Genomic DNA, 25,539 nt, shown 5'->3' with positions numbered 1-25,539 from the left:
GCACTGATGGAAGCAGAGTGTTGTATGGAGCTATGCAGGTTTATGGGTGTTTGAAATTAAAACATGGATAGAAGAGAGCTTTTAGAACAGCAGTCAGGCATTATGTCCCTTGGCAATTAGTTTTGGTTTTCTTTAGGCCTATCACAGAAAATATAGGTAGCTCTCGTTTGGAAAGGATATAGATGATCAGCTAGCTCAGCCACTTTTTGCATCTCCAAGTCTGTTTTTATATATCAAAAAAAATCATTTGTTTAATACACAGTGGGTCTGGGATGAAGAAAAAGGAAGGATAGCAAATGAAAAAAAATAAGCTTTTTACTCCCCTCTCCCACCTCAAGCAGTGATGCTATTCAAACCTCGCTCACACACACCCCTCCAAATCAGCCGCCTTACAACACTTCAGAGCAAAGGTTTCAGGGCAGAGAGTGTTCAAGTGAAGTTGAAAGCAACTAAGAAGTTTTTGGATGAAACTTTGAGGTGCAGCATGCAGGCCCTAAAGCCTTGAGCTTGTACATCCAGCGTGGATAAATTAGAACCAGTTTAGTAGCACTTCCGCCAGCCTTCATCCTGCTTCCAGCGCAGAGGGGAAGCTGGTATAATCATGTACTCAGGGCTTCCCTGTACCCTGCCAATTCCCAGCCGGCTTTCTGGAGACATTAGCAATCAGCATAAATGAAGTCAGGGGACCAAGGTGACATAAAGCCAGAACTGGAGACAGCGGGAGGTAAAGGTAAGGTTCACACAGCATGTACACAGCCCTGACCTCCACCATCTGCTCCTCAGTCACAGACTAAGATCCTGTCCTTTATATTCATTAGCAAACACACGAACATAAAATAAAATATCATAATTAAAACAGAACTAAATCTGTCAGGACAATGAACCAAGTAGACTTTGATGTACTCTCATAGCAATTGCAATTGCTCATCTGTTTGTTAACAGACAACGCTCAGTGACTGAAAATATGCTTCCCTGGCAATATGTCTCTCAGGCATAACAGCAAATGAACGAGGTTCTGTGTTGCCGCCAAAGTGAGAAATAGCAGATTCGTTTTTTCAGCTGGGTGGATTGGGTAGTTATGGTAAAACAACATACACGTGTAAAATAAAACAGCGACTGTCAAATGAAATTATGTACTCCTTTTTATTATAGTATTAAAAACAAATACTATAATATTTGCTCTTGATGAAGTAACACATACCATAGAGGAAGGAGCATGGACTTTTGTGAGATGGAGAGTCCTGGCTGATGCCAAAGTCACCGTTCGTCAGGCCTCGCTGCCACAGCTGTCTGCCTGAAAACTGTTCCCTTTTTAACTGAATGCACATAGTTGCTTTTTAAAGCAAGGCACAACTTGTTAGCTGACTGTGTAACGCTATCCTCTTCAGCATCAGTGGAGATGTGTTCTTTCCGTGTGCGATTAGGGTGAAGATATGTTGAAAAGCCTTTGGTACAGAACATATCTATAAAGGACATTTTTACAGAAAAGTCAGAAAAATAGAACACAGCTCATTCATTTCTTGTTGCTGAAGACAGCCCGTAGACGTCATTTGAAATGAAAGCCAGCGCAGTTAATTTTTTTTCTTTTTAACAAGCAAAACATTTGGACCAGTTATTAGCAGCTCTGTTTCACATTTCCTTTCTGGATGCTTAATCTTTCAAGAGAGATTTTTAAAAGGCTGAAATACTGTCCAAATGGTTTCCACCTCCCTCCTCTGTTTCCTGGCTTTGTTCAGTCTCATTATATTGCACATGATTTGAAGATAATCTTCCAGATGAAAAGATGTTCCCTTCCACATAATGCACTTGTAAGAAATCACAGAAATCACAACACATAAAATGGTTTTATGCCACTGGAAGTCAAAGTACTGCATATGCAAGAGGACAGGCCATCCATCAGTGCAGTCCATGATGTACAGTATGTATTTAGTCACTGCATTCTTGATGTATGTGATTCTTTTTTATAATATCGTACTGGTCAGTACAGTTCTGTAGCTCTTATTTTGAAACGTCTTCTGTTATCTGTCGGGCAGAGTAAACAACAGCATTTATGCATAACCAAGGTTTGAAAGAAGAACTTTTTTTTTTAAGGCCACGGACATATCTTGCACACAATTCCCCTTAAGAACCTTTAAAAGCTCCGTGCCCTAAAAAAGAAAAGTGCAAAATTGCTAATTAAGGCAGTTTAATAGTCTAAATGCAGCACAGTCTAAATAATAAAGCTCATTATTCCTAAAGACAGGAAAAGATCCAAAAATATGTTCAAATTATTATCTCTCATTAATGTAGAGTCTCAAATCCTATCCAGAATAATTAGCATGAAATGGTTTTCCCTCATCTTGTTTATCTTAATGAAGATGGTTTTAGAACCTGATATGATTCAAATACTATTAAGCAACTCGTTGCTCTTGTAAATCTGGTACAAAATTAGTTTGAACAGATAATGGCACGTATGTGCAACTACAAAGATGCAAGACCTAATGAGATGCTGATTTCATTTCTAGTGGAAATGCAAAGCTCATTGAAGCAAGACTGATTTGCGACACTAAGTTAGGTCAGATTTTGACACGCAGTGTTTGGCAAGTCAAAGGATAAAACTACAGATAAATTTAGTTCACCACAAAGGTTAGAAAAAAAATCCAATTTGTTCCAATGGCTATGTTCTTTCAGTCTCGTCAACCTACATCTAGATACAATATTTAGAGTATCACCTAACAGCTCTAACTGTAACTATTAAATCTAAATATACCGGACATTGAATTAGGACGCTTATGAAACAGGCATTTTAGAAAGAGAAATCTGGCTATTTTTCAGACCCCAGAAATACAGGATTGGATATCTTTTTATAAGCAGTTTTAGACATTTACTAGTTTACATAATGAATGGCATAGATTTGTATTTTTAATGCAATCAAGACCCCCTTTGAGATTCTGTATTTGGGAAAAATTTTCTAAAACAGCTGAATGAATTTACTGTATAAGTCCCACTGACTTAGATTTAGACTCCTAAGTCACTTAAGCACTTTTGAAAATGTTACTCCAGAAAGTGTGTTCATTGGGAAAAGGGCAACACATTGAAAACTACACTGCAGACACAGAGGGCCATGTTTTCAAATACTTCACACTCATCATCAATGCCAGGTTTTCAAGAGAGGTCAGTTCCTGTTAAGGAATCTCATCATTAACAGTGGGATTTTGAAAAAAAAAAAAATCAGTCAGTACCCCTGGCCATCCAACATGAATGTTTCTTTTAACAATAAGTTAACAATAAGTTCATTATGATTAGTATATGCAAGGAATGCAGGGCTGAATCTGAAATGGCTAAAATAGCAAGTGTAAATGAAAAAGCCACAATCCTGCCAGATGATCAAAGCAAGTGGTCCCCTACCCTTAGGCAGAGGCCCACTAACATCATTGGTACATTGAATGGGAATGAAAGTCTACCCACTCCCAATCTCAAATCGGTGCAGGGGGCTGGACCCTATGATCTGCCAAAGTCCCTTCTGACCCCTTACAAACTATGAATCCTGTACAACACAGGGTAAACGAGTCGTGCAATCCTTAAATGCATAAACCAGAGACTACAAAGTAAGAGAGGGGAGGCTACTTTAGCTCTGTATTTCGCACTACTGTAACTGCTACTGGATACTGTGAGAAGCAAGGGGGTTTTTTTATCATGTCTTTTATTGGACCAGTTGTATGATTGGGAGAGATGTTAGACAAGGGTTTGGCACAAAGCATCCTTCCTCAGGTCTGGGAAAGAAGCAGGTACAGGATAAGATTCTAGTATTTGGTTTCTTTCCCAGACTTGAGGAAGAAGGCAGGCCAGGCTAACACAGCTAACTACATGCCTCTAAACCTGAGGAACAGCACTTTGTGCTCAAAAGCTTATCTAACATCTTTCCCAGCTGTAGAGCTGGTCCAATAAAAAGCATCCCCAAATCCCACTTCCCTTCCCCAGTTATTGCATATTTCTCAGACTACTGTGGCTGCAACACTGCAACCCTGCTACTGAATACTGTACCCAATTTTGGTTTCCACACTGCAAGGGGAATATGGAAAAACAGTGCGGGTTCAAAGATCCAAGGGAGATTAAAGAAATGAAAAACATGATGTATGGTGAGATGCTTAAGTAACTTAATCTACTTAACTTATGAGAAAGAAGATAATGAGATAATTTGATTATAGTATCTGTACAGAGAAAAAGCTGGATAACAGGGGGCCCATCAGCACAGCAAACATAGATGTAATAAGATCGACTGGCTGCAAGTTGAAGCTAGATTAATTCACACAAGAAATAAGGAACAAATTGTTAATAGCGAGTACTTAACCACTGGAACAACCTACCGAGGAGTGACTGGACATTTCTACAGCATGACTAGGTGTTTTTAAAAACCGTTCAAATGCAGTAAACAGCTTCTGGAGTTGGAGCAGAGACTGATTCACAGAAGACCTTCCCCTTGTCTTATGCAACAGATTTATGACATCACACTGGTCCCTTGTGGCCTTAAAAATCGGTGATAGTGTCTCAGCCATTAAAACTAGTGTCTTCAGAGTCACCAAGGTAAGCCACAAACTTCCCCCCACCTCCACTGGAGAGAGGAACTGGCTGGATATACTCCATCAGTTAGGATGCAACGAAGAGCTGCTATCTTTCAAGACAGGAGTTATCACTTCACATGTGCATAGAGTCCATCACAAAGATGGACTTTTTCTGCTCTGTGCAAATGGATCATAACATAGAGACATCATACGTGATGTCAAAATTATGTCACTTTCCCCTACCCTTCATATAACGTGTTCTTCTGAAGAACTATTGTCAAAACAGGGAAAATGTGATCTACTAGAGCTCTTAAGGTCATTCAGTATTTGTTAGTACTTTGTTGATATAGTACTTTCAGTTAGCATTGCGGTAATGCAGTTGCATTACTACTTTCAGTAATGTTAGTAATACAGTTGCAAGAATCAATCAATAATCAATTTACATGTCCTTTTTTCATGCTTCCCCCTCTGCAAGTTTAAGGTACTATTCTCTTCCTGGTCATTCAGGTCCCCAGATCTGGTTATCTGCAAGGCATGTATGTACCCAGAGAAATTCTGTTCCTGGATGCATAATTCTGCATTTATGGATAATTACATAGGCATGTGCAAGCCTTCCCATCTTGTACCGAATAGATGAGCGGCAAGACCACTTACATGGGAAGGTGGAGAGTCTGGGGTTTTTAGGACTCCCTCACCCAGGCAGATGTTTGAAACTGTCTCTGACCTCCCAGCACATAGCACTCTAAGCACCATCCAAAGGTCAGCCAGTACTCAGAGGCTTCTTCTTTTAAAGCTGGCTCAGTGGGCAGCCACAAGAGGTTGGTATGTGGGAGATATGTTGGGTCCAGAAGGAAGACAGCAAGCCAGAAAGTCTGTGCAGCTCAGCAGCCACCTCCCTGAGCCATGGGCCTATGTTGTTCTCCATGCACACAGGGCTACACATTCAGAAACAGAATTCCTCTGGGCATGTAACTACCACAAAAACGCCCTACACACAATCAAAAATGGCCACTTAAACAACCAGGAGAGACTCAGATTGGCACCCTTAACTCCATAAACCTCAGAAAAGTCTTCTTTCTTCCCTACTCTAATAAACACCTAAGGAATCTTATTTTACTGATTGCATTGGAGTTGTTCTGGAGTTGCAAGTGAAGAAAGCATCAAACCCAATGTGTCCATATGTAGTTAATAAAATGCAACAAAAATATAGGGAGGCAGTATAGGCTAGCAGGTAGTATGTGGGTCTGGGACACTGAAGATGTAGATTTTAATCCTGGCTCTCCTACCCTCATGCTCTATGACTCTGGACAAGTCACTTTTCCTGTTTCAGCTGCGTAGACCATAATCTCTTCTGGGCAGGGACTGTCCTTGCCTGGCTTAGTATAATGTCTAGCACAATGAGACCTCCTGACGCTAGTGTAATATAAATACATTTCAAAATAGCAAACAAGAACCATAAACTCAAATATGCTGGTACTTGGACAAAGGTGCACCCAAGCCACATTGTTCCAAACTAGATTCATATGTAAAACAAGGGAGGAAGGCAGTTCCAGCTTGGGACCACTGTAATAGCTAGTTCTTTCAAAACCCCTGCTAAAGAAGTGAGCATCAGCACCCCTGTTTCAGGGCAAACAGGAGAACTAAAGGCCAGATCTCCTGAGTCGCAAGCCAGTGGCTTGTCCACTAAGCCATATTGAGAAGCTCTGATTCAAATAAGTGAAGCAGCTGGCTGGTGTGCATTTCAGTCTAAATAGCTCAGTACACTGAACAGCAAAGTTAGTTTTATCACCACATAAATTCACAATTAGAAAAGATGAAACACCCGGCAATTGGGGAGGGTGGGCTTGTGTGTGTCCAATTCAAAGGAGTTAGGCCCTCCCCTCGTGCTAGGGAAATAATTCCCTCCCAGGTTAAAACCAGATGTGCTCACTGTCAGCCCAGAAGGATTTTTTATTCCAAAGCTATAAAGTTGACTGATTGAAGAGGATGATACACACAGAAATATGTATAATGAGCTTCCATAGACCCATACAAATTACTAAGCATCTGTTCTCTGTATAGTTATGGCCAAATCTTGCATAAAGCAGGAGTAAATGTTTTGCTGAGGAAGTTCAATGATCATGACAGCAGGAGGGCATGACTAACTGTTGGACATAGAAGGCGGGGACTTTTTTAGAGTAAGAGACTTTGCCTCCCACTCTTACCCCCCATACCATAACTGGCAGGATAGACAGAGTGCCACAAAACAGCCATTCAGGTTTGGATCATAAACAGCAATATGCTAATGGTGCTGATCTATCCTACAGCACTCCCATCAGGTACTTGAATGCTGCCGGGGACTGCAGAAAGCCAGATTTTAGCTCAACGATTTCACCACCTGGAAAAAGTGCTGCATTTGACCTCAGGATTTTTATGCGGTTTTTTTCTTTCCCAGCCCAAAGAGAGAGTGTAACACTAGCCCTAGAATGGGAGTATCCCTGCACCTCCTTGTTCCAGGGCTCATAGAACAAAGACACCCCAATACCATACACTAGATTAATCTAATCGATTAAATCTAGATTAGATTAGTTAGACTAGACAGGCACTTCTAAAATACCATGGATTATATGATCTGTTCATTTAACCAAGTTCTCATCACCTGTTCCAGCCACCTTTACAACATTTCATCTTCATAATAGAATTTCCTTCCAGGCATACAAACATGCACCTGCAGAAATAAGATTAAACCCCTTTCCTCAGTAAGTATAACACCTATAAACCTCCTCCCCTGGGGTTTTTGCCCACAGTGTGAAGGCTGGCAGTGGAGAATGAACTCCAAAACATAAGGCACCATAAGAAAAATGAAGACAGTCTAGCATAGGAGCCTCAGGTGATCTCAGGTGCAGCAGGGCAGCATCAAAAGCACTGTTTTGGACCCAGTCACCCAAGATCCTATTTAATAGTTCATAGTGTAAAGAAAAATACCACTTTAAATTCAACACAGAAATATAAGTCAAAATCCTACTTCACTTTACACTCCTGAAAGGCCGGTATGTGGCTGGGCAAGTCACATTTGTGGCTGTAACACTCAGTGATCCTATTCCACGTGCAGTGCATGTTTGTCCATGCAGCTACTTTGCAGCCTTTTGCACATGCATTCTGGCCAGGAAGGTACGTAGCCCCATACACACATATCAGGGCAAACTGACCTGTGGCTGTGGTGAGTAGGAAAAGGATGTTTAAGCCCAGCAGCCTGGTGGTTAGGGTATTCACCCCCAGACAGGGAAGAGTCCTTTGGTTCTAGCCTGGGTCCTTTCTCCCAGCAGGGCAGAAATTCCCCCACTGCTCTTCATTTTACCTAATGGGTTTGTCTACACGTCCTATGGAGATGTAGCAATGGGCTACATTGCTGTATGGGACACTACGGCAACATAACGATCACATGTGTCTACACGTGATTGTCAGCTGCATCACCACAGTGGTGAGCTCTGAGTATAGCGCACCCCTACGGCAATGTAGCAGCAAAATCTACCCATGCACCGTGCACACGGCATGGTAACTACCCATACTGCGCCATGCTTTAAGTACTTCCAAAAGGAAGTACTAAAGCATGGTGCCATAGCAATGTCGCCATATGGAGACTTCTAGACGTGCCCACCGACAATTAAATCCAAAGTGCAGTAGGGAAGAGAAGGTCTGGGGAAGGGACTAGACAATGCTGATCTGTGGCAAGGTGGTTAGATAACTGTGCTGGGTGGAAGACACCCAGGCTCATACTCACTCTGGGTGCATGAGGCCTAGAACCTGGGTCTCCTTTTGCCCTAACCCCTAAGCCATTGAGCTAGTACACAGAAGGGTCCCCTCCTCCTATGGCAGCATCTAAATTCAAATTTGGGACTTACTTGTATGTAGAGCCATGTACCTACCCAGACAGCCTAAAAATGCCCACATCTCCATGGCATGTGAAAAAGGATCGCTAACTGTGTGTAAGCACCAAGAAATGTTGGTATGTGCCATCTGAGCACATAAGACAAAACAGGATTCTGCTCTTACTGCCAGGTAATGCGGCTCCCAAAGCACTTGTGTAACGTGCTCCTGGCATGAAATTCCATGTGGCAAACTGACCACTGCATTCAAGCACTAGCTTCAGTTTCCAAGGGGGGGTAGCTCCATACGAAAGCATTTTACAGTAATCTAATCTGGTGGATTAACTGAAGCAAGGTCTGCAGAAATGCACTGATAAAGCCAAGCCAGGCACGCACAAAAAATCTAGAACTGGGTATCATAAACATAACATTGACCAAATTACAGGTTGCATCTACTCACTAACCTGTCTAAGCTGCTTCATAGCCAGGTTGAGCAGGAGAAATAACAAAACAGAACACCATACAGTCTTAGGGTAAAGGAACACTTGGAGCTGAGCGACCAGAGTCAGGGAAGTCTGGGGCTCCAGAAACTGTCCGAGTTGTTGCAGCACAACATGCCCCCAAACAGGAGATCTGATGACTGTTAAAAATGCCATCTCTCAAAAAAGATGGCAGGTCTCATTCCCATTCCCATTAATAAACCAACAGTAAGGTACTGTCCTTTCTGTTATGGACAGAGGCCTAGATCCTGCTCAGTTAACCTGGAGTAATAGGTTATACTCCAGGTATTACTGTGAGGATAATTGTGAGGATGCTCATGCAGATGCTGTAGCTTTCCTTCAGCATCACTTATACTTGAAAAGAGGTCTAGACCTAGAAACCAGATCCAGTTTAACTCCCTTCCGCATCAGCCTAGTGGGGAACGGTAATGACATGAAGTAAGCACACCCTTGCCCAGAGCTCCAAAGTCCCTGTCACTCCCCTACTCTTGAAGAGAGCATAGCACCCACCTGAGCGATGTATAATATCTAACTTACACAGAGCTTTCCTTCCAAAGATCTCAGAGTGCTTTACAGAGGGGAAATATCAGTATATCAATTTTACAAATGGGGAATGTGATACACTGGAAATAAAAGCACCACAGCCTGGAATAGCAAGTGCCAAGCCAGTGCTCCAACAATAGGACAACGGCCACTCCTTACAGCCCCCTCTAGCCTGCAACTACTTAAAAGCCATGCTAAAGAGAAGAGGGCTGGGTCGCTCATTTGGCTGGTTTTATGCCTACAAATAACTCTGCTTTTTCAGGATTACTCAGATTAGAACCAGGGATGAGAGCAATACTCACTGAAAAGTTTAGTCACATTCAATAAGCTAGACAAGATAAAAGCCAAAGCTTGATTCCACTCAGTCTGAAATGAGATTTGCTTTAATGTGAAGGAGAGGGGTGAAATTCATTCCTGGCATCATTCCAAAGACTTCATCCAGACCCATTCAATTAAAAATTAAATAGAAGATGGAGGAGATCATGGAAGCCAGAGAATTTTTCATGTGAAAAATGTTTGACAATTTGTGACTTTAGGCCTTTAAAAACCCTATAAAGTTCAAAGACAGTGTTGGCATAAATAACACAGCCGCAGCTGTATTAAAACGGTCCTCCATAGCACTTCATGCTGCTCACAGAGCTTCAGGCAGGCTCACTTTCACACTCTTCAGGAGAGATGACATTTTAAAGCAAGTATAGTGCTAATGAGAAGTGCTAGGTTAACAGGCTTGAAGATGTGCATACTTCTTTTAAGTCAAGGACGGACAAGCTCTTTTTGTCTTATTTCAAACCCACTGGCATGTCATACATTTGGCAAAAGCAATGACGAAGGCAGGAAGGATTCACCAAAATAGCGAGAGCCTTCAGGAGCAGGAACAACAGGAATAGAGCAAATGGTTGGAAGAGTGAAAAGTAGATGCAGGGCTGAAAAGGGGAGGGAAAAAAGCACCAACATTTTTTAATGAAAGCAGACCCTCAGCTGTTATAAAATAGCACAGTTTCATGGAAATCAATGGAGCTGCACTCCAGAAATTCCTGCTCAGGGTTTGGTCAAGCAGCCTAAAAGTGCCCTCAGTTACATCTCTGTGGATTTCAGTGGAACTGCAAAGTTGGGATCATATAAAAATATTTTGTATTAACAGTTACACTACTTAACTCCAGTGCAGTCGATAGATCAGATGACTTGCCTGCAGTAGCCTAGATTTTGCACGTGTGTGGGGAATTCAGGAACAGATCTATCCCTAGCACAAACCCTGTGCTTCCCTTCAGCTGGAACAAATTTAAATGGCTCTTGGAAAGAACAAAACATGAATGTGAATTATAAAGATAAAAAGAGTTAATGAACCTCAAACCAGCTTCGCAACTCCCCCAAAAGTTTAACTTTTCTCAAACCTCCAATCTCCTTATGCCTCACCCATCCTTAGGTTAACGAGTACTTTTCATTGATAGCTTTCATAGCACTTTATAGAGGAAAGCGCTTTACAGATAGGGAAACTGAGGCACGGAGAGATGAGGGGACTTGTCCATGGTTACCTAGCTTGATAACAGCACAGCTGAAATGTTAGGATTGACTTCTTTATAAGTAAGGGGTCAAAATTCCCCCATTCATAAGGCAGCATTGCTTTGTAACTTAAGCATAGGGCCTGATTCTGCTCCTGTTGAAGTCAGTCGCAGGAGACGCACTGAAAGGGACCTACCAAATTCATGGCGGAAGTGGGGTGCTCTGTGGCTCCTTAAATCTTGCAGGTTCCTCCACGGCCCCTACCCCCGCAATGGTGGCAGGGCCCTGCTTGTGGCTCACTGCTGATCAGCGAGGAGCTGAAAACTGCAGTTTTAAATATGACAGCCTTGTTGCCTCCCACCATTTATTTGGCTGAGGGGCCCCAGACAGGCCCAGCTGTTTGCTGCTGACTGGTGGGCAGGCGAAAACAGTGCCATATTTAAAAGCACACTTTTAGCTTGCCTGCCGATCAGGAAGGAGCGGCGGGGTCCTCCGCTAATCAGTAGCCAGGCGGGGGGTGGTGAGTGGTAAGGTGTGTGTGGGGTGAAGATGCAAGATTAAAGGAGCCACCGTGCACTCTGCTTCCACCATGAATTCATTAGGTCCCTACTCACTGACTTCAATTATGTGGGATCAAGCCTATATTGAACTACGTATTCCAGGTATTCACTGCAACAGCAGAAGATTCACAGGAATTCTCTGATTTCCAGGCTATATTTCAGAATGCAGTTGTTAATCCTGCATGAGCAGTTGGTGTGCTCTTTATTACAGCCTGAGGGAGTGACCTTGCATGTGGATGCATTGCTGCAGGGAGCTCTATTCAGAGAGAAATCAGCTGCAGGATTAGAGTTTTCATCTACTTCCATTGACATGGGTGGAAGTTGACCCTTTTGGTATAAGGGAGCCGGTCCTAAAACTTCTGGTGGTAAATCTGTTGAGAAAATAGCACCGTGAGCTGATCACTAATAGAAATATACATTTATAAGCAGCCGATGAGAGGGTTCAGTCTGAAGCACAATGTTTTATTTATCGGTCAATCATTTAAAAATTGTGTTTGGAGATTTCAGCAAGGGATCGGCACAAACTCGTTAAGATCCAGACAGAGTCTATAAATGTTCTCTATGACACTTCAGAGGAAGTGTAAGAAACATCTGCTACTGGCCACTGTCAGAAATAAGACTAAACAGACTCTTATTGTTCTGCTCTGAAGTGACTATTCCCAACACTTATGTCTGCCTGCCAAAATCAAGCCGGCTCTCATATTCTTTCATAGTAAGAACAACTCCAAATCTAAATAAATTCTCACTATTCAAATATTACCATATGCACAAAGAGGCTAAAAATGAGTGCAGTAAGTGTAGAAATACAACGCAAAGATGTGTGCCTAGGTACAAACATACGTATATGCACTGTACATATGTGCGCACACATGCTTGCAGAACCCATTGAGAAACACCTGAATTGCAAATTCTTAAGGAAAAGGACATTTTTTTTAAAAAAAAAAAAAGCATCTGTGCAAAGTTCTGTGTAGTCAGTTTAAGACTTTGGATTTAAATTTCTAAGTGTTGTCTCACATGGATTATTCAAATTTAAAAATTAGTAGGGAAGCAGCAATGGGTGAGAAATTAGCCACATAAAACCAGTGACAAACTAAAAGCCAAAGCTTGCTTCAGCTCAGCCTGATACCAGACAGGTTTTAATTTACTTGAACATGTCTCAGTTCATAAAAGAGAAAAAAATGACAGAGCCCAGAGGGGATTTTCATGCATGAATGTTTGTCAATGTTCTACTGCAGGGCTTACTCAGAAATGCACAGGCAAGAACTATGTGTTGATATGACACAGATGGACTCATGAAACTTGTGGATCTTGTAAAACAGCATTTTGCTTATAGAAGGTCTAACCAAAGAGTCACACAGCGGAATTACTATGATGTATTTTTCGACAAAGCGGTTTTGGCCGTATTTTTCCCTATATTGCCAGCCTTTCTTTCCCTTTTCAGGGTCTCACATGACAAGGTATTTAGCAGAATCCACAGATTTGTTGGAACCTGACGGGGCTGCGTCATGAGAACTTCTGCTGTGGCCTCGAGCTTGTGACCTCTGGGTGGTCACCCACGCACTTTAGCACCCACACTACGCCAGTTCCTGTACTTCCAACAGCAGGGATAAAATGGCTTCAGTGAAAAGAATAGGCACACGAACTTAAGGCATACCTTCCTCTGCAAGAGGGCATATTTTCTAATGAGCAAAAGTACAAATTAATTTAACCAACTGACAAAAAACAGTAGTACTGTAGTTCTGATACAGTCAAAATGAAATCCCCATAGCATCAGTACTTTATTTATATATACTATTACTGAATTACTAATTACTAATCTTCCTGTGCAGTGAACACAGTACAACTGGTAAAGTCTAGGTTTAGTATGAACAAGCTCAAGCCTGGAAGAGCTGCTTATTTTATGTGTTCAGGGCATGGGCGACTGATGCCTTCCAAGTCTGGGTGCCGCCTGCAGAAGCCGGGAGCGGCGGTGGCAGCAGGGACGGCGCTGGTGAGCACCTGCAGATGCCGCCAGTGGGGACAGAGCTGGTGAGCACCTGCAGATGCTACTGCCGGCATCGGCAGCGGGGATGGCCCTGTTGGGGGGAGGCATGCCCCCCCCAATGTCTCCCCTGCCGGTTCAGAGCCAAATTTTGCTCGGTAACCAAGCAGATGTACACTGATGTAAATGAGAGCTGAATTTGGCCCTATTATGTAACATATGTGAATATTTATGAACTGGAGTCTCTCTCCTTACCAGCTCCTTTATGCCACAAGGTAGCTAGATGTTCCTAGCTGAAAACAATGTCCCTGCCCTCCCTTCTAAATTACCCTGTTACCGACATGCAGACTCTGGAATAAGGGCATGCCTAGCAAACCTCCAATACAGCACTCGAGCAGTCCCTGGGTGACAGATGGGAGGCATAAGCAATTGCTATAAATCAAAGCAGCCTAGAGGCTGTTCTAACTCTAATACAAAACTGGTCCCCACATCAGAGAGTCACAGCCAGCTTACAAATTCCCAAAAAAAAACAGCCCCTTGCATCAGAGGTCAGGAAAAGTACCACTTGTCTTGTCTTCCCTCAGGCTTTCTGTTGCATCTGCTAGTGTGGTGCCTTGTCAATGGAGGTTGCTAGGAACACAGAGAACCAACACATACTCTCAGACCTCTTGGCCCATTTCTGAAAGGTGCTGGTTTCTTTGTAGCTGTCGTAGCAAAGAGGAGATGGCAGTCAGTTTGGAGTGACTTTTGGGTGGATTATCTGCCTGGGAGCTCCCGGGTAGCAGAAACCTCACCTGCATGTGATATTATGCATGGATATGCATGCAAGGGCAGGTACGATCGGTGGTCCAGTCTCCTCCTTTTCTTGTACTGTCCTAATCAAACTCCTCCACCTCTCCATGGCACTGCCATGGAAAAATCCATACAGACTGTAATCAGGAGTTAATAAACAAATCACCTTTCATTTTCAAGGCCCAATTGCTCCTTTATTCATTTGACCTCTGCTTTAGTTCATACAGATATAATTTCTTGATCTCTTTAAATAAAAAGACACTTTTTATCTAAGCTTTGTGACCATGCACACAGCCAGAAGCCCACAGACAGCAGGATGCTCTGCTGTCCAGCTAAATGGGTTGGAAGGTGGGTTTCTATCAGTGTGGAAGAAAGCTTATCATGCTTCTGCTCTCAGTTGGAGAAATGAGGTGTTCAGGTACTAGTAGAAGAACTTGTTTCAGAAATGATCTGTAAAGGCCTTACCCTCAAACATGCATATTTTCATAGCTCCAGTCAAGTCACTGGCCAATATAAACAGCTGAGGATATGAATCTAACAGTAAGGACTTTAAATAGATTACTGTAAACTGTTAAACTGAGGGTGGTGTCACACTTCACTTGCACAGTTGCAGGTCATTGGAATATAGTGGCCTATTAAAATTAGTATGTAACCTTGGCCTGAAAGGGAACAGCTCTGCAAAGCCAAAAGGGAATTTTAAAAGGGCTAAATTGCTTGAACATGCATCTGTTTGTGTTTTAACTGCACTTAGTAAGTGCTAAATTGAATGCATGACACCACCTAAGGGTAAGGAGAGAGAGAGAGGGAAAAGGCAATGTCACTTTGATGTATACATTTAGCTTATGGATGCTAAGGACATCAAAGACAGAAGGTATCCAAAAGCCACTGCGTAGTTTCCCATGCAGGTTGTAGTGGAACATAATTAAGGTGACTTCTACAGATCCAGAAACCTGAATTCATACCTCACTCTTACCTTGTGCCAAAGAATGCACCTACTCTGGATACCTTTAAGAAATGCCTGGATGCTTATCTTGCTGGGGTGATCTGAGCCCAGCTGACTTACTGCCCCTTGGGCAGGGGGCTGGACCTGATGATCTTTCAAGGTCCCTTCCAGCCCTAATGTCTATGAAATCTTTCAAATGTCCCTCACAATCAACCCAGTTATGAGTGGCTACCTAGTTATCCAACTAGACAACTGAAAGCACCTAAATGTGATGATAGCTATAAGTACCTATAAGTACCACTCACTACAGACACCAGCTTGTCTTAGCTAGACTAACTCAATAAGGTCCCCAGGCTTGGGACAGTTTGGGATTTCAAAGTTGGATTTCCCACCACCCCAACAATTATCACCTCTTCCCAGAAGGAGAAGGGGTTTGTCACCAACAATTTTCCCCACGCAATCCTGCCTTCTTTGGAGGGTGAGAGTCAGGAAAGAGATTCACATCCAGCTTACCCCAATTCTTCCAGAGGTATACAGTAAGGCACCTGCTGCTTTCTTCCTGGACTCTCCATGGAGGAAAGTGACTTCCCCACACAAATCGCAATGCCCCTGTGTCAGCACAATCTCTCTGCTTCTGACCACCCAAGAGCTAATTCTTGAGATTCTGCTGTCTCTGTAAGAAGAGAGACAACAAGTCATCACTCACCATTCCCCCAAGACCTTAACCCCAATGACAGCTGTGAAGATGTATCATCTTCTACGCATCTTACGTTCCTTGTCTTTGGTAGCAAATACTACCTAAGCTCTTCAAGCAACATTTTGTCAAAGAACCCAATCTATTTTCTCAGTTTACACTGAGTACCCCCACCCATACAGAACATTAATTACTAACAAACTACCTAACTGTAGAACCTACCATGTATTCTGTGGGGGTTATTTCTTTTCACAGATTAAAAAATAAAAAACAGCACTGCATATTTAACTGGGCATTGCGCACACTCTCCAAAAAGTGTTCCCATCAAAGCCAAGACAGATAAAATCCCAACCTACAGTCGTTTCCAGGGTAACTGTGAGCTTGTAAATAAATGGTACAGTGGAAAGAACCCAAAAGAATTCATTTCCAAGTTTCTGACTTTAAAAACTGTTTGTATCAGACTGGTGTAATATAAATACAATACCACAGATGCTCAACAGTACCCAGCAAGCTGCTTGAGATTTCCCCTTCGCAAAATAAGTTTTATGCTGGGCCTACTTTTTGGCAGGTGAATTGTTGCAGTGCAATGGCACTCTGGCTGCACGCTTTCCTCTGCTTTCTCTTTTCATAGGTCTACACCAGAGCAGCTCTACAACAAAACACCTGCTCACAAGGACAACTGCCCAGATGCTCAGATCTACCATCTCTATGGCCCCATGTCAGAGGAAAGAATCTGGCACAGCAACAAGAAATGGCAACAGGTTGGTCCATTCCTTGTCATTGTTTCACTATTTCAATCATATTAGCTTTCGCTTTTTATACAGTACTGCGGTCCTCTCTCTGCCTATGTTCCAACTTCCCTGTTTAGTTATAGCCCCTGCACAGGGATTCTGTATACGGTGCCTAACACATAGAGCCTCAAATCTCAGCTACAATGTATATAATGATGCCTTTTCTGCTTCATTAAGGAGTTATGAAAAAAGCACTATCCCATTTCTACTCTGATATGCTTGAATACATTTTCAACCAAGCTCTGTTTTGGTCACTTGTAAAAATCTTATTACCTTTCAATAGGACAAGGATTTGGCTCAGCGTGTACACAAAGAGACTCGTACATATTTTAAAAACTTGGCAGAAAGGTGACCCAATGCTAGCATTTAAAAGATTTCACTAAAATACTAACGCCCATACATGGTATCTTACAGTACTCATCTAGTTCTATAGCAATAATAGAGAAGACACTTCCTTAAAAACCACTAGTCTTAAGCATGTATATCTTTTAGACAAAGTTACATATTTAGTTAGTATTTTCAGATGCTTTGTCCTTCTATAAAAACAATTACACCTGTTAATGTTGCCTGCATCCCAGAGGCCCTCCACCCAGGAAGAGAGCTAAATTGTGAGACATTGTGTGCCTGTGGTTAACAGCTGGGATTAGGATTTAGGAACTGGGTTCTGCCCCTTCCTCTGCCACTAGCTGGCAGAGTGACCTGAAGCAATTCCTTTCTTCCTTCTGTACTTTGGTTTTCCCAGCTACAAAAAGGGGATAATGACACTGACCTCCTTCATATAAAATCTTGGGATTTCCTAGGTGCATCTACATATGAGACATTTACTGCAGTTACCTAATTCGCTCTGCAGTAAATGTTTCTTGTCTACACATGCGGTGCTATTAAGCCACAGGAAACTAATAAACTCCACAGCTGAGTAGTACTTATAAATACAAATACTATCCTGCTGCGGAGTTAGTTACTATGCAACATTGCACGTGTAGATGCTGACCCGGGTGTGTCAGATCAGCCAGCAGGGGGCCACACTCCTGCCTCCTGCCTAGCCACATGGCTTGGCAGCCGCAAGAGCCTTGTGGTTCAGCCAGCTCCTCTGTTCCACAATGCAGCCACCCACTGCCCGGGCCTGACTCCCTATGTCCCTTGACAACTTGGGGCTGCATCCCAGATCCTGGGCCACACTGCAGCTAGAGTCTGGAGCTGCCCCTGGCTCCTGCAAGGTGGGGGGTGGGGGGCAGCACAGAGCAGGAGTAGCCCTATCATCAGATGTTCCTCCCTGGCTTAATTTGCTGCTGTCCTGGATGCACATGTAGACATTGTGCCCAAGACTAATTTACTGTGGCACATATTGCTCTGCAGTTTATTGTCACATTATTTGCACATGAAGGCACACCCCCTGATACGACATGCCATATCAGATCATATAGGGAGAATAAGGCTAGATATTAGGAAAAACTCTCTCATTAGGTGGGTAGTAAAGCACTGGAACAAGTTACCTAGAGGGGCTGTGGAGTCTCCATCCTTGGAGGGGGTTTTTTGGACTCAACTAGACAAAGCCTTAGCTGGGATGATATAGTTGTTAATAGTCCTGCTTTGAACAGGGGGTTGGACTGGATGACCTCCTGGGGTCCCTTCCAGCCCTCATTTACCGTGATTTTATGATTCTATGATCTGGGCATTGTTATTATTACAATGATTTTCTATAGAGAAAGTCTACCTTTTTTTGGATTAAGCTGACTAGGTATGCATTCCAGACCTTATTGAACCCTATATGCACTACTGTTGTTATTGCCATAATCTACATATATCCTAGTTCTGTCCCAGAGTCCCAAACCAGGCTCTCTTGTGCTAGGAGCTGTATAAACGTTTAGGGACAAGCAGGCCCTGCTCCAAAGAATTTACCATATTAAAAGTCTAAAATCAGATACTGGGTAGGAGAAAAGGATACAGCATACAAGTGATCAAACAAGTGGCAAGCACAAGGCATGTTAGAAAAAAAGAAGTGGAACTGTTTTGGAATACGTTACAAAAATGAAATAGTATGTCTCTCGAGGGTACTTGGATTACAAGTGGGGGAGAGGAAGGAATTCTGTGAATAAAGGATGAGAAGGAAAAAGGAGGACGAGATTGAGGGCATGGTACATAGAAGAAGAAAAGGATAGGAACATTTGTGTCTGGAGAAGACTGGCACTACTACTACAGGCTTGCCATCCAGACTGGCATGAGGAATCTTCATCAGCTTTCTAGCAGTCATGGTAGAAAGCATGCAAGCTTTCCTTACATATGGGACTGGCTAAGTAAAGAGACAGCTCCAGGCAGGATCAAAGGATCTGTTCACAGTTACCTCCAAAATCTTCTGACCAGGATATATAGCCTTGTAGGAACGATGGCCAGAACAGCAGATAGCAACAAGGACCCTGCTATGAATGCTGGACCTGATGGCCACAACAGTTTGTAATACGCCTCCATATAACCCGTCTCATGGCTGACTATGTGGGTGATTTGCAAGCACTGAGATTTGCACATCACCCTGTTCTGTGATGGAAACACTAAGCAGGAAAGTCCCGCATAAACTTTAATGGATGTTAGATCAAACCCTTAGGATACATAGTCCACCCTCATTCCTCCTCTGTCTCCCATAAAAATACCATTAGTAAATGTCCTGGAGATGGGAATGCCCCTTTACAAACTCTGAAACTTTGAATCTAAAAAAGCATTTGGGAGACTTAAGACTGGAAGCCCAAACAATCAGGCTCCAAGCAAAGCAGTGCAGGTTTTGTTCCCCATGGTAGCAACTGCATGTTCCTGCTCTGCGTCCTTCTAAGAGACAAGTGAATGTCACTTCATCTCCCTGCTGACAGGTGTGAAGGACAGAGGCCCTGTGAGAAGGTGGAGATTTCAAAAAGAACAGATGTCAGGGAACTCACAGTTATTGTTCCTACTGCAATGACAACTGTGCCACATTGTACATACACAAAACAGGCATTGAAGGTAATTGCCTGTACTACATATAAACATTTGTTGTCTACACTGCTCTGCTGTGGCAGATCTTTGTTAATGAAAGGTCATGGCATGCATCTATGTTTTCTCCACTTAATATCATGGTATATGACACTAGGCAACCCCCCACAGAAGATGCTTTTTGCTAAACTGCCAGACAATTTACATGAAGCAGAACAGAAAATGCTAATCTCGTACAGTGCTCTCTTTAAGCACATTAAAAACATTCTAGTTTAGCATGCTGCAAAGAATGAGGTTCATTTTTAACTAAAAAATTACTGTCAAGGGCCCGTAAGTGATACACTAGGCAGAGCACATTACAAGGTAGGAGATAAAAATGGATTACAGAGAGCTAGCAGGTTGCAAAGAGAATAATCCTTCATCAGTGGAAACACCATCTCCAGCCCCTAAAGGAATGCTCTCAAGACCTAATGAAAGACTAACCTTCAGAACATGCAACAGAGCAGATCAAGTTCTAGAGATATAGTACCTGTTCCTGAACGAGTCAAACTCACAGATACGAAGTGGAGGGAAAGGTCATTTGCAAGCAGGTAGACCATAAAGAAAATTTCTGTCTGTCCCTAGTCTCATCCCACTTATCTGCTTTTAACATTTTGTCTATGCATTTTATATTTTAGAAGGAAAACAGCAGTGATTTTGCTGGCTGTCAGACCTGCTTTGTCAGTTGTACCATTCTGTACCTGGGGAATGGTTTCTTTTACTGCAGTGGATTAACATTGCAGCCTTCCAGGGACATCACTTTTCGTTGTCAATTCAATCCAGTTTTCAAGTTATTTTGCTATCATCCACACACAAAATATGGCAAAGAATTATCATGAAATTCATAATTATTACTAAGACTTTCTGCCTTTTTCATGAAAGAATATGGATACCTTGGGATATTTGGGGTTAAGTGTCATCTTCATACTACTATGTTGTTTTCACATAACTAAACATGTTGACACTGAAATAAATCAAATTCAGCATTCATCTGTGGATCTATAGTGCTCTCAGTGGAAGTAAATGGACAGTGTATTTCCACTGCTTTCACAGTGTAATCCTCCCTATAAAAATTTGGGTGAATAAAATCTTTGATAACAATTAAAATAACATGTCAAAATCTGTATTGAGAATTCCTCATATATTCCAAACAGAAAACTAGGAACACTGAATGGTCTTCATGAGGTAAGAAGCATATCAGGGAGAGATCTAGAAAAGTGATGAATAGATGATATGTTTGCATGAATGATAAAACAGTTTATAAAAGTGCTGAAAGAAAAAAAAAACAGAGGCTCAAAATTTCTGTTCCCCAAAAGAAAACTAGCCAGAAGGAGGCAGTAACATATTTCTAGTTACTACCGTACCATCCCCATTCAGTGCTGTATCTAACCACTTCACAAACATTAACTAACTAACTAACTGGGGCAAAAGAATACAGTTCTGTTGAAGTTACATCAATTTTCATCTAGTTGAACATGGAACCCAATGTATTTCTCTGTGTTCAGCTAATAAAACTTCTACACAATGTTGAAAACCAGGGAGAGGATGAGATAAAGGGGGTAAATATTAAGTGGAATCAGAATCAAACACAACTTGTGGATCATGGATGAAATCCCAGCTCCACTGAAAACAATGGCCAAGTACTCATTGACTTCAATGTGGCCGAGATTCCAGCCCCAAAATCTTGAATAATAAAACCACATGTTACAACTCTTAAGAAAATTCTGCACTTGTATAATTAAAATTAAATGATGGAGTTGCCTATTAAAAACCATCTGTTCCATCACTTCCCTATATATTTCTTGTTGTAAAATGACAATAAGACCAATTGCTCTAATTTGGCCAGGCATTTCAGCATGTACATAAGTCCTTCACAATTCAGCAAAGCACTGATTTCAATGGGATTTAAGCAGATGTTTATATTAGACTCTAAATGCTGATACTCAGACTTGCAGGGAACAAAAGACTGTCATTTTATTTTCCTGTTAAAAAAAAAAAATCTTGAGACAAAAGAACTGACACATTGTGGAAATAACCCTTTTGGCACAGGATTGGTGAATGATGCTGAAGGCTGAATTGTTGCTTCATTCCACAACAAAGGTGCATACTGCTATTTGAATGAAATGCTTGTTATTTAAATCAAACAATATGAAATCTAAATAAAGACCATACTTTTAATATGAAAGAAAATCAAGGGATTTAGAGAAATTAGTGCAGGCTTCCTATTGTGCACGTTCCTAAGGGGCATACTGTGTGCCATCCAAAGAGTCAAAGTGAAAATATGAAGTCTGTGTCTCAAAGAACAATGACCTCTTAGGATTCATTAACTGTTTTCTCCACATTGCATAGCTCACCTGATCCTGTCTGATGCTCCGCAGCCCCTGATGTGTGAGTAAGACGAGGCAGGCATATTTTCCCCTCAGTTTTGGTTACTTTTCCCCCTGATCTTTATAGGTCATCTGCATTTGTCCCCCTGTTTCATTAGACTGGCATCCTTTTTCATTAGTGTCCTGTCTGGCTGTTCAATGCCATATGCGCTTGAAAGTACAATCGCTGTTTGGATTTGGAGGGAGGCTTTTGAAAAATCTAGGTCATGTACCGTAAGTTTAAATATGATTTGTTCTGTAAGGTGCAGAGACGAGATCGCCTTGCTAGAACTGCTGAGCAGATGTATACATTTGCACAAAGAGAATCAATTTTCAATTTCATTGACCAGATATCAACTTGGCTGCGAGGGTGATTTGGAGATTTGTTGTGCTTGCCTATGAACAGGTGTTATGTTCAGCTCATGTGCAGCACCATTAAATATAATCATTTTGCTTCTCAATTCAGTATGTACCAGGACTTGAAGAATCTTTCACATCTAAAAAAACTGGGCGTCTAGGATAAGGGCTAGTTTCTACACACAAATCTCTGTGGGATTAACCCTCTCGATGTATGCATGTGTGTTCAGTTCATCAGAGCAGCGGGTTTTCTGTGAAATCACAGAAGTTGGAACCATCTGGAAGGGTTACTGTGGAAACAGCACAGGATAGGAAGGGGATGGGAGGAGGGATGCCATGACAACCTTTTGGGGTTTCCCAGGAAACCAGGGTTGCTATGGAAACTGTATCACTCAGATCGGAATTAGTAACTTCCGCTGGAAGGCGTGTTTGCCACTTTAATCTTCTTGTGATAGATGCAGACGCTTATCTCAAATGCATTGCAAATAGCCAAATAGGCGGAAATATCCCCTTTGTTTCTAGGTTGATGGGTTTTGTTTGAGGCTGCACGGTCACTGCAAAGAGACCGTTACTGATTTAATGGGAGACTAACAATCCCTAATCTGCACAGACATCATAGGATGCACAGACTCGCAGGATACTGTTCAGTAACTCAATTGTTAATCTTTGCCATTTGGTAGGAAACATTTCCTCTACAACATCATGCAGCCAGCAATTTCAGGTTGCATGAAACAATCCCGTAGGGTTGCAAGGGAAGGGAATTAGCGATAGGAAACGAGCATGGTTTTTTTCTGGTTAAATCAAAACTGCTTACATTTGGTCTCTTAACAAATTCATCTGGGGAGAAAAAGAAATCAAGAATGTGCCTGGAAACGACACACACCACGTTTCAATATTAAGCATCACTTAACAGTGTGGTAGCAGAGACAGTTTGCAAAATGAAATGCTCATTTCCTTCCCAATATGCTCTGCTACATGATTTTATTTTCTCCCCTTCCGATTCATAGTTTTCATTCCAACAAGTGCGTGTATGTGGTGGGAAGGGAAAAATCGACTACACACTGCCTCGCTGCAAAAATAATAAGAAAAAAAAAAGCAGAAAAGGCAAGCTGCTCCCCCCTCCAAACAAAACCAAACCAAAAACAAAAGCCCAGAAGCAGCCCTGCAACATGTTGCAGAACAAACACCTGTTTCAACCGCAAGCGTGTTCTTCTCTAGGTCCGTTTTTCCTTCCCATTCTCTTTTCTTCTGATTTTTAAATCCCTCTCTTTGATCTTAAAAAGGAATCATCTGCAAAAATAAATGTATAAAACAAGGGAGCACACACAGACCAACGATGGCGCATGTTCCACACAATACTGATCACACAGTCACTTTGCATTATTATTTTTGTTTTTATACACATCCTTGGATTTTTTTAAACATCCGTAAAGATCTTTTTGATGTTCACACAGTTGGGATTGTTTGTAGTTGTGCAGTTGCCTGTCTTAAAAGCAGCCTGTTTGAATGCACTGTGGTTGATTCCTCCCTCCTCTATCACCATGTACTCTGACTTGCTCAGGGTGGAATTGCTGCGAGCCTTCTTCATCTCCTCAGTAGACGAGAGGTGCTGACAGCTCCCTACATGCATATACTGGGCTTGCTCCTCGCCTTCGGTCTCCCGATGGTAAAAGTAGTTGAAATTGGAGACTATCACAGGCACAGGAAGAGCAATGGTTAGCACCCCAGCAATAGCACAGAGGGACCCCACAATCTTTCCCCCAATGGTGATTGGGTGCATGTCCCCATAGCCCACTGTAGTCATGGTCACCACTGCCCACCAGAAGGCGTCAGGGATGCTGCTGAATCCTGAGCTGGGATCATCAGCCTCTGCAAAGTAGACAGCACTGGAGAAGAGGATGACTCCAATGAAGAGGAAGAAGATGAGCAAGCCAAGCTCCCTCATGCTGGCTTTGAGGGTCTGTCCCAGAATCTGCAGCCCCTTGGAGTGCCGAGAGAGCTTGAAGATGCGGAAGACCCTGACCAGCCGAATGACCCTAAGGATGGCTAGGGACATGGCTTGCTGGCCGTTACCCTGCCTCTCCGCCAGCTCCGTGCCCAGTGTGATAAAATAGGGGATGATGGCCACAATGTCGATAATGTTCATGATGTTCTTAGAGAAGGTGGCCTTGCTGGGACAGGCGAAGAAGCGGACAAGCAGCTCAAAAGAGAACCAGATGATGCACAAAGTCTCCACCACAAAGAAGGGGTCGGTGAAGGATGACACCATGGAGGTGGCCAAGGAAGACGAATTGTGGAAGATGTCCGGTGTGAACGGGCCACCCCCCGTCCCAAAGGTTCCACCTGTCCCCTCATAGTCTCGGTCATCCCTGAACTCGGGCAGAGTCTCCAGACAGAAGATAACGATAGAGATGAGAATGACAAGGACCGAGACGATGGCGATGCCTCGGGCCGGCCCAGAACTTTCTGGGTACTCAAAGAGGAGCCACACCTGGCGCTGAAACTCCTTGTCAGGCAAAGGCCTCTGCTCCTCGCGGATGAAGCCCTCGTCCTCCCGGAACTTCTCCATGGCCTCCTCGCCCAGCTGGTAGAAGCGGATCTCCTCCGAGAAGATGTCGATGGGCACGTTGACCGGGCGCCGAATCCGGCCCCCCGACTGGTAGTAGTAGAGGATGGCGTCGAAGCTGGGCCGGTTGCGGTCGAAGAAGTACTCGTTGCGCAGGGGGTCGAAGTAGCGCATCCTCTTGCGGGGGTCTCCCAGCAGGGTCTCGGGGAACTGCGCCAGGGTCTTGAGCTGGGTCTCGAAGCGCAGGCCCGAGATGTTGATGACCACCCGCTCGCAGCACTCGTGCTCCCCGCCCCCGCCGCCCGGGGGGTGGTGCCCGGGGGGCACGGGCGCGTGGGCCGGCGGGTGGTCGTAGCGCTCGCCGCCCAGCAGAGGGTGGGGGTGCTGGGGCTCCTCCAGCAGGGGGTCGCCCCCGCCCACCACCACGGTCATGTCTTCCTCCTGCCCCTCCTCGGGGGCGTCGGGGGGCGCCTGCTCCGTGTAGCCCGGGTTGTGGTGGCTGCTGCTGCTGCCTCCCCGCGGGTGCCTGCTGGCGGAGGAGGCGGCGGGCGAGTACAGCAGGC

General features: G+C 43.2%; 1 protein-coding gene across 1 annotated transcript; it reads right to left on the bottom strand.

The window, feature by feature from the left end:
* Positions 1 to 1,127: 1,127 nt before the first annotated feature.
* On the bottom strand, positions 1,128 to 25,533 carry LOC109317526 (potassium voltage-gated channel subfamily A member 3-like). The gene is made up of 2 exons (XM_019546247.1): positions 22,042 to 25,533; positions 1,128 to 2,022 (listed from the first exon to the last, which is right to left on the bottom strand). The coding sequence occupies exon 1, from the start codon at positions 25,406 to 25,408 to the stop codon at positions 23,828 to 23,830; it is 1,581 nt and encodes a 526-aa protein (XP_019401792.1). The 5' UTR covers positions 25,409 to 25,533; the 3' UTR covers positions 1,128 to 2,022; positions 22,042 to 23,827.
* Between the last annotated feature and the right edge of the window lie 6 nt (positions 25,534 to 25,539).

The sequence above is a fragment of the Crocodylus porosus genome, unplaced genomic scaffold (assembly GCF_001723895.1).
Source record: "Crocodylus porosus isolate Cpor-Errol unplaced genomic scaffold, CroPor_comp1, whole genome shotgun sequence".
Lineage (NCBI taxonomy): Eukaryota > Metazoa > Chordata > Crocodylia > Crocodylidae > Crocodylus > Crocodylus porosus.
Note: the sequence above shows the minus strand (reverse complement) of the source record. Positions and strands in the feature narration are given on the sequence as shown.

Excerpts from the sequence above, each read along its gene's own strand:
- LOC109317526 (XM_019546247.1), bottom strand. The coding sequence starts at position 25,408 with ATGACCGTGGTGGTGGGCGGGGGCGACCCCCTGCTGGAGGAGCCCCAG.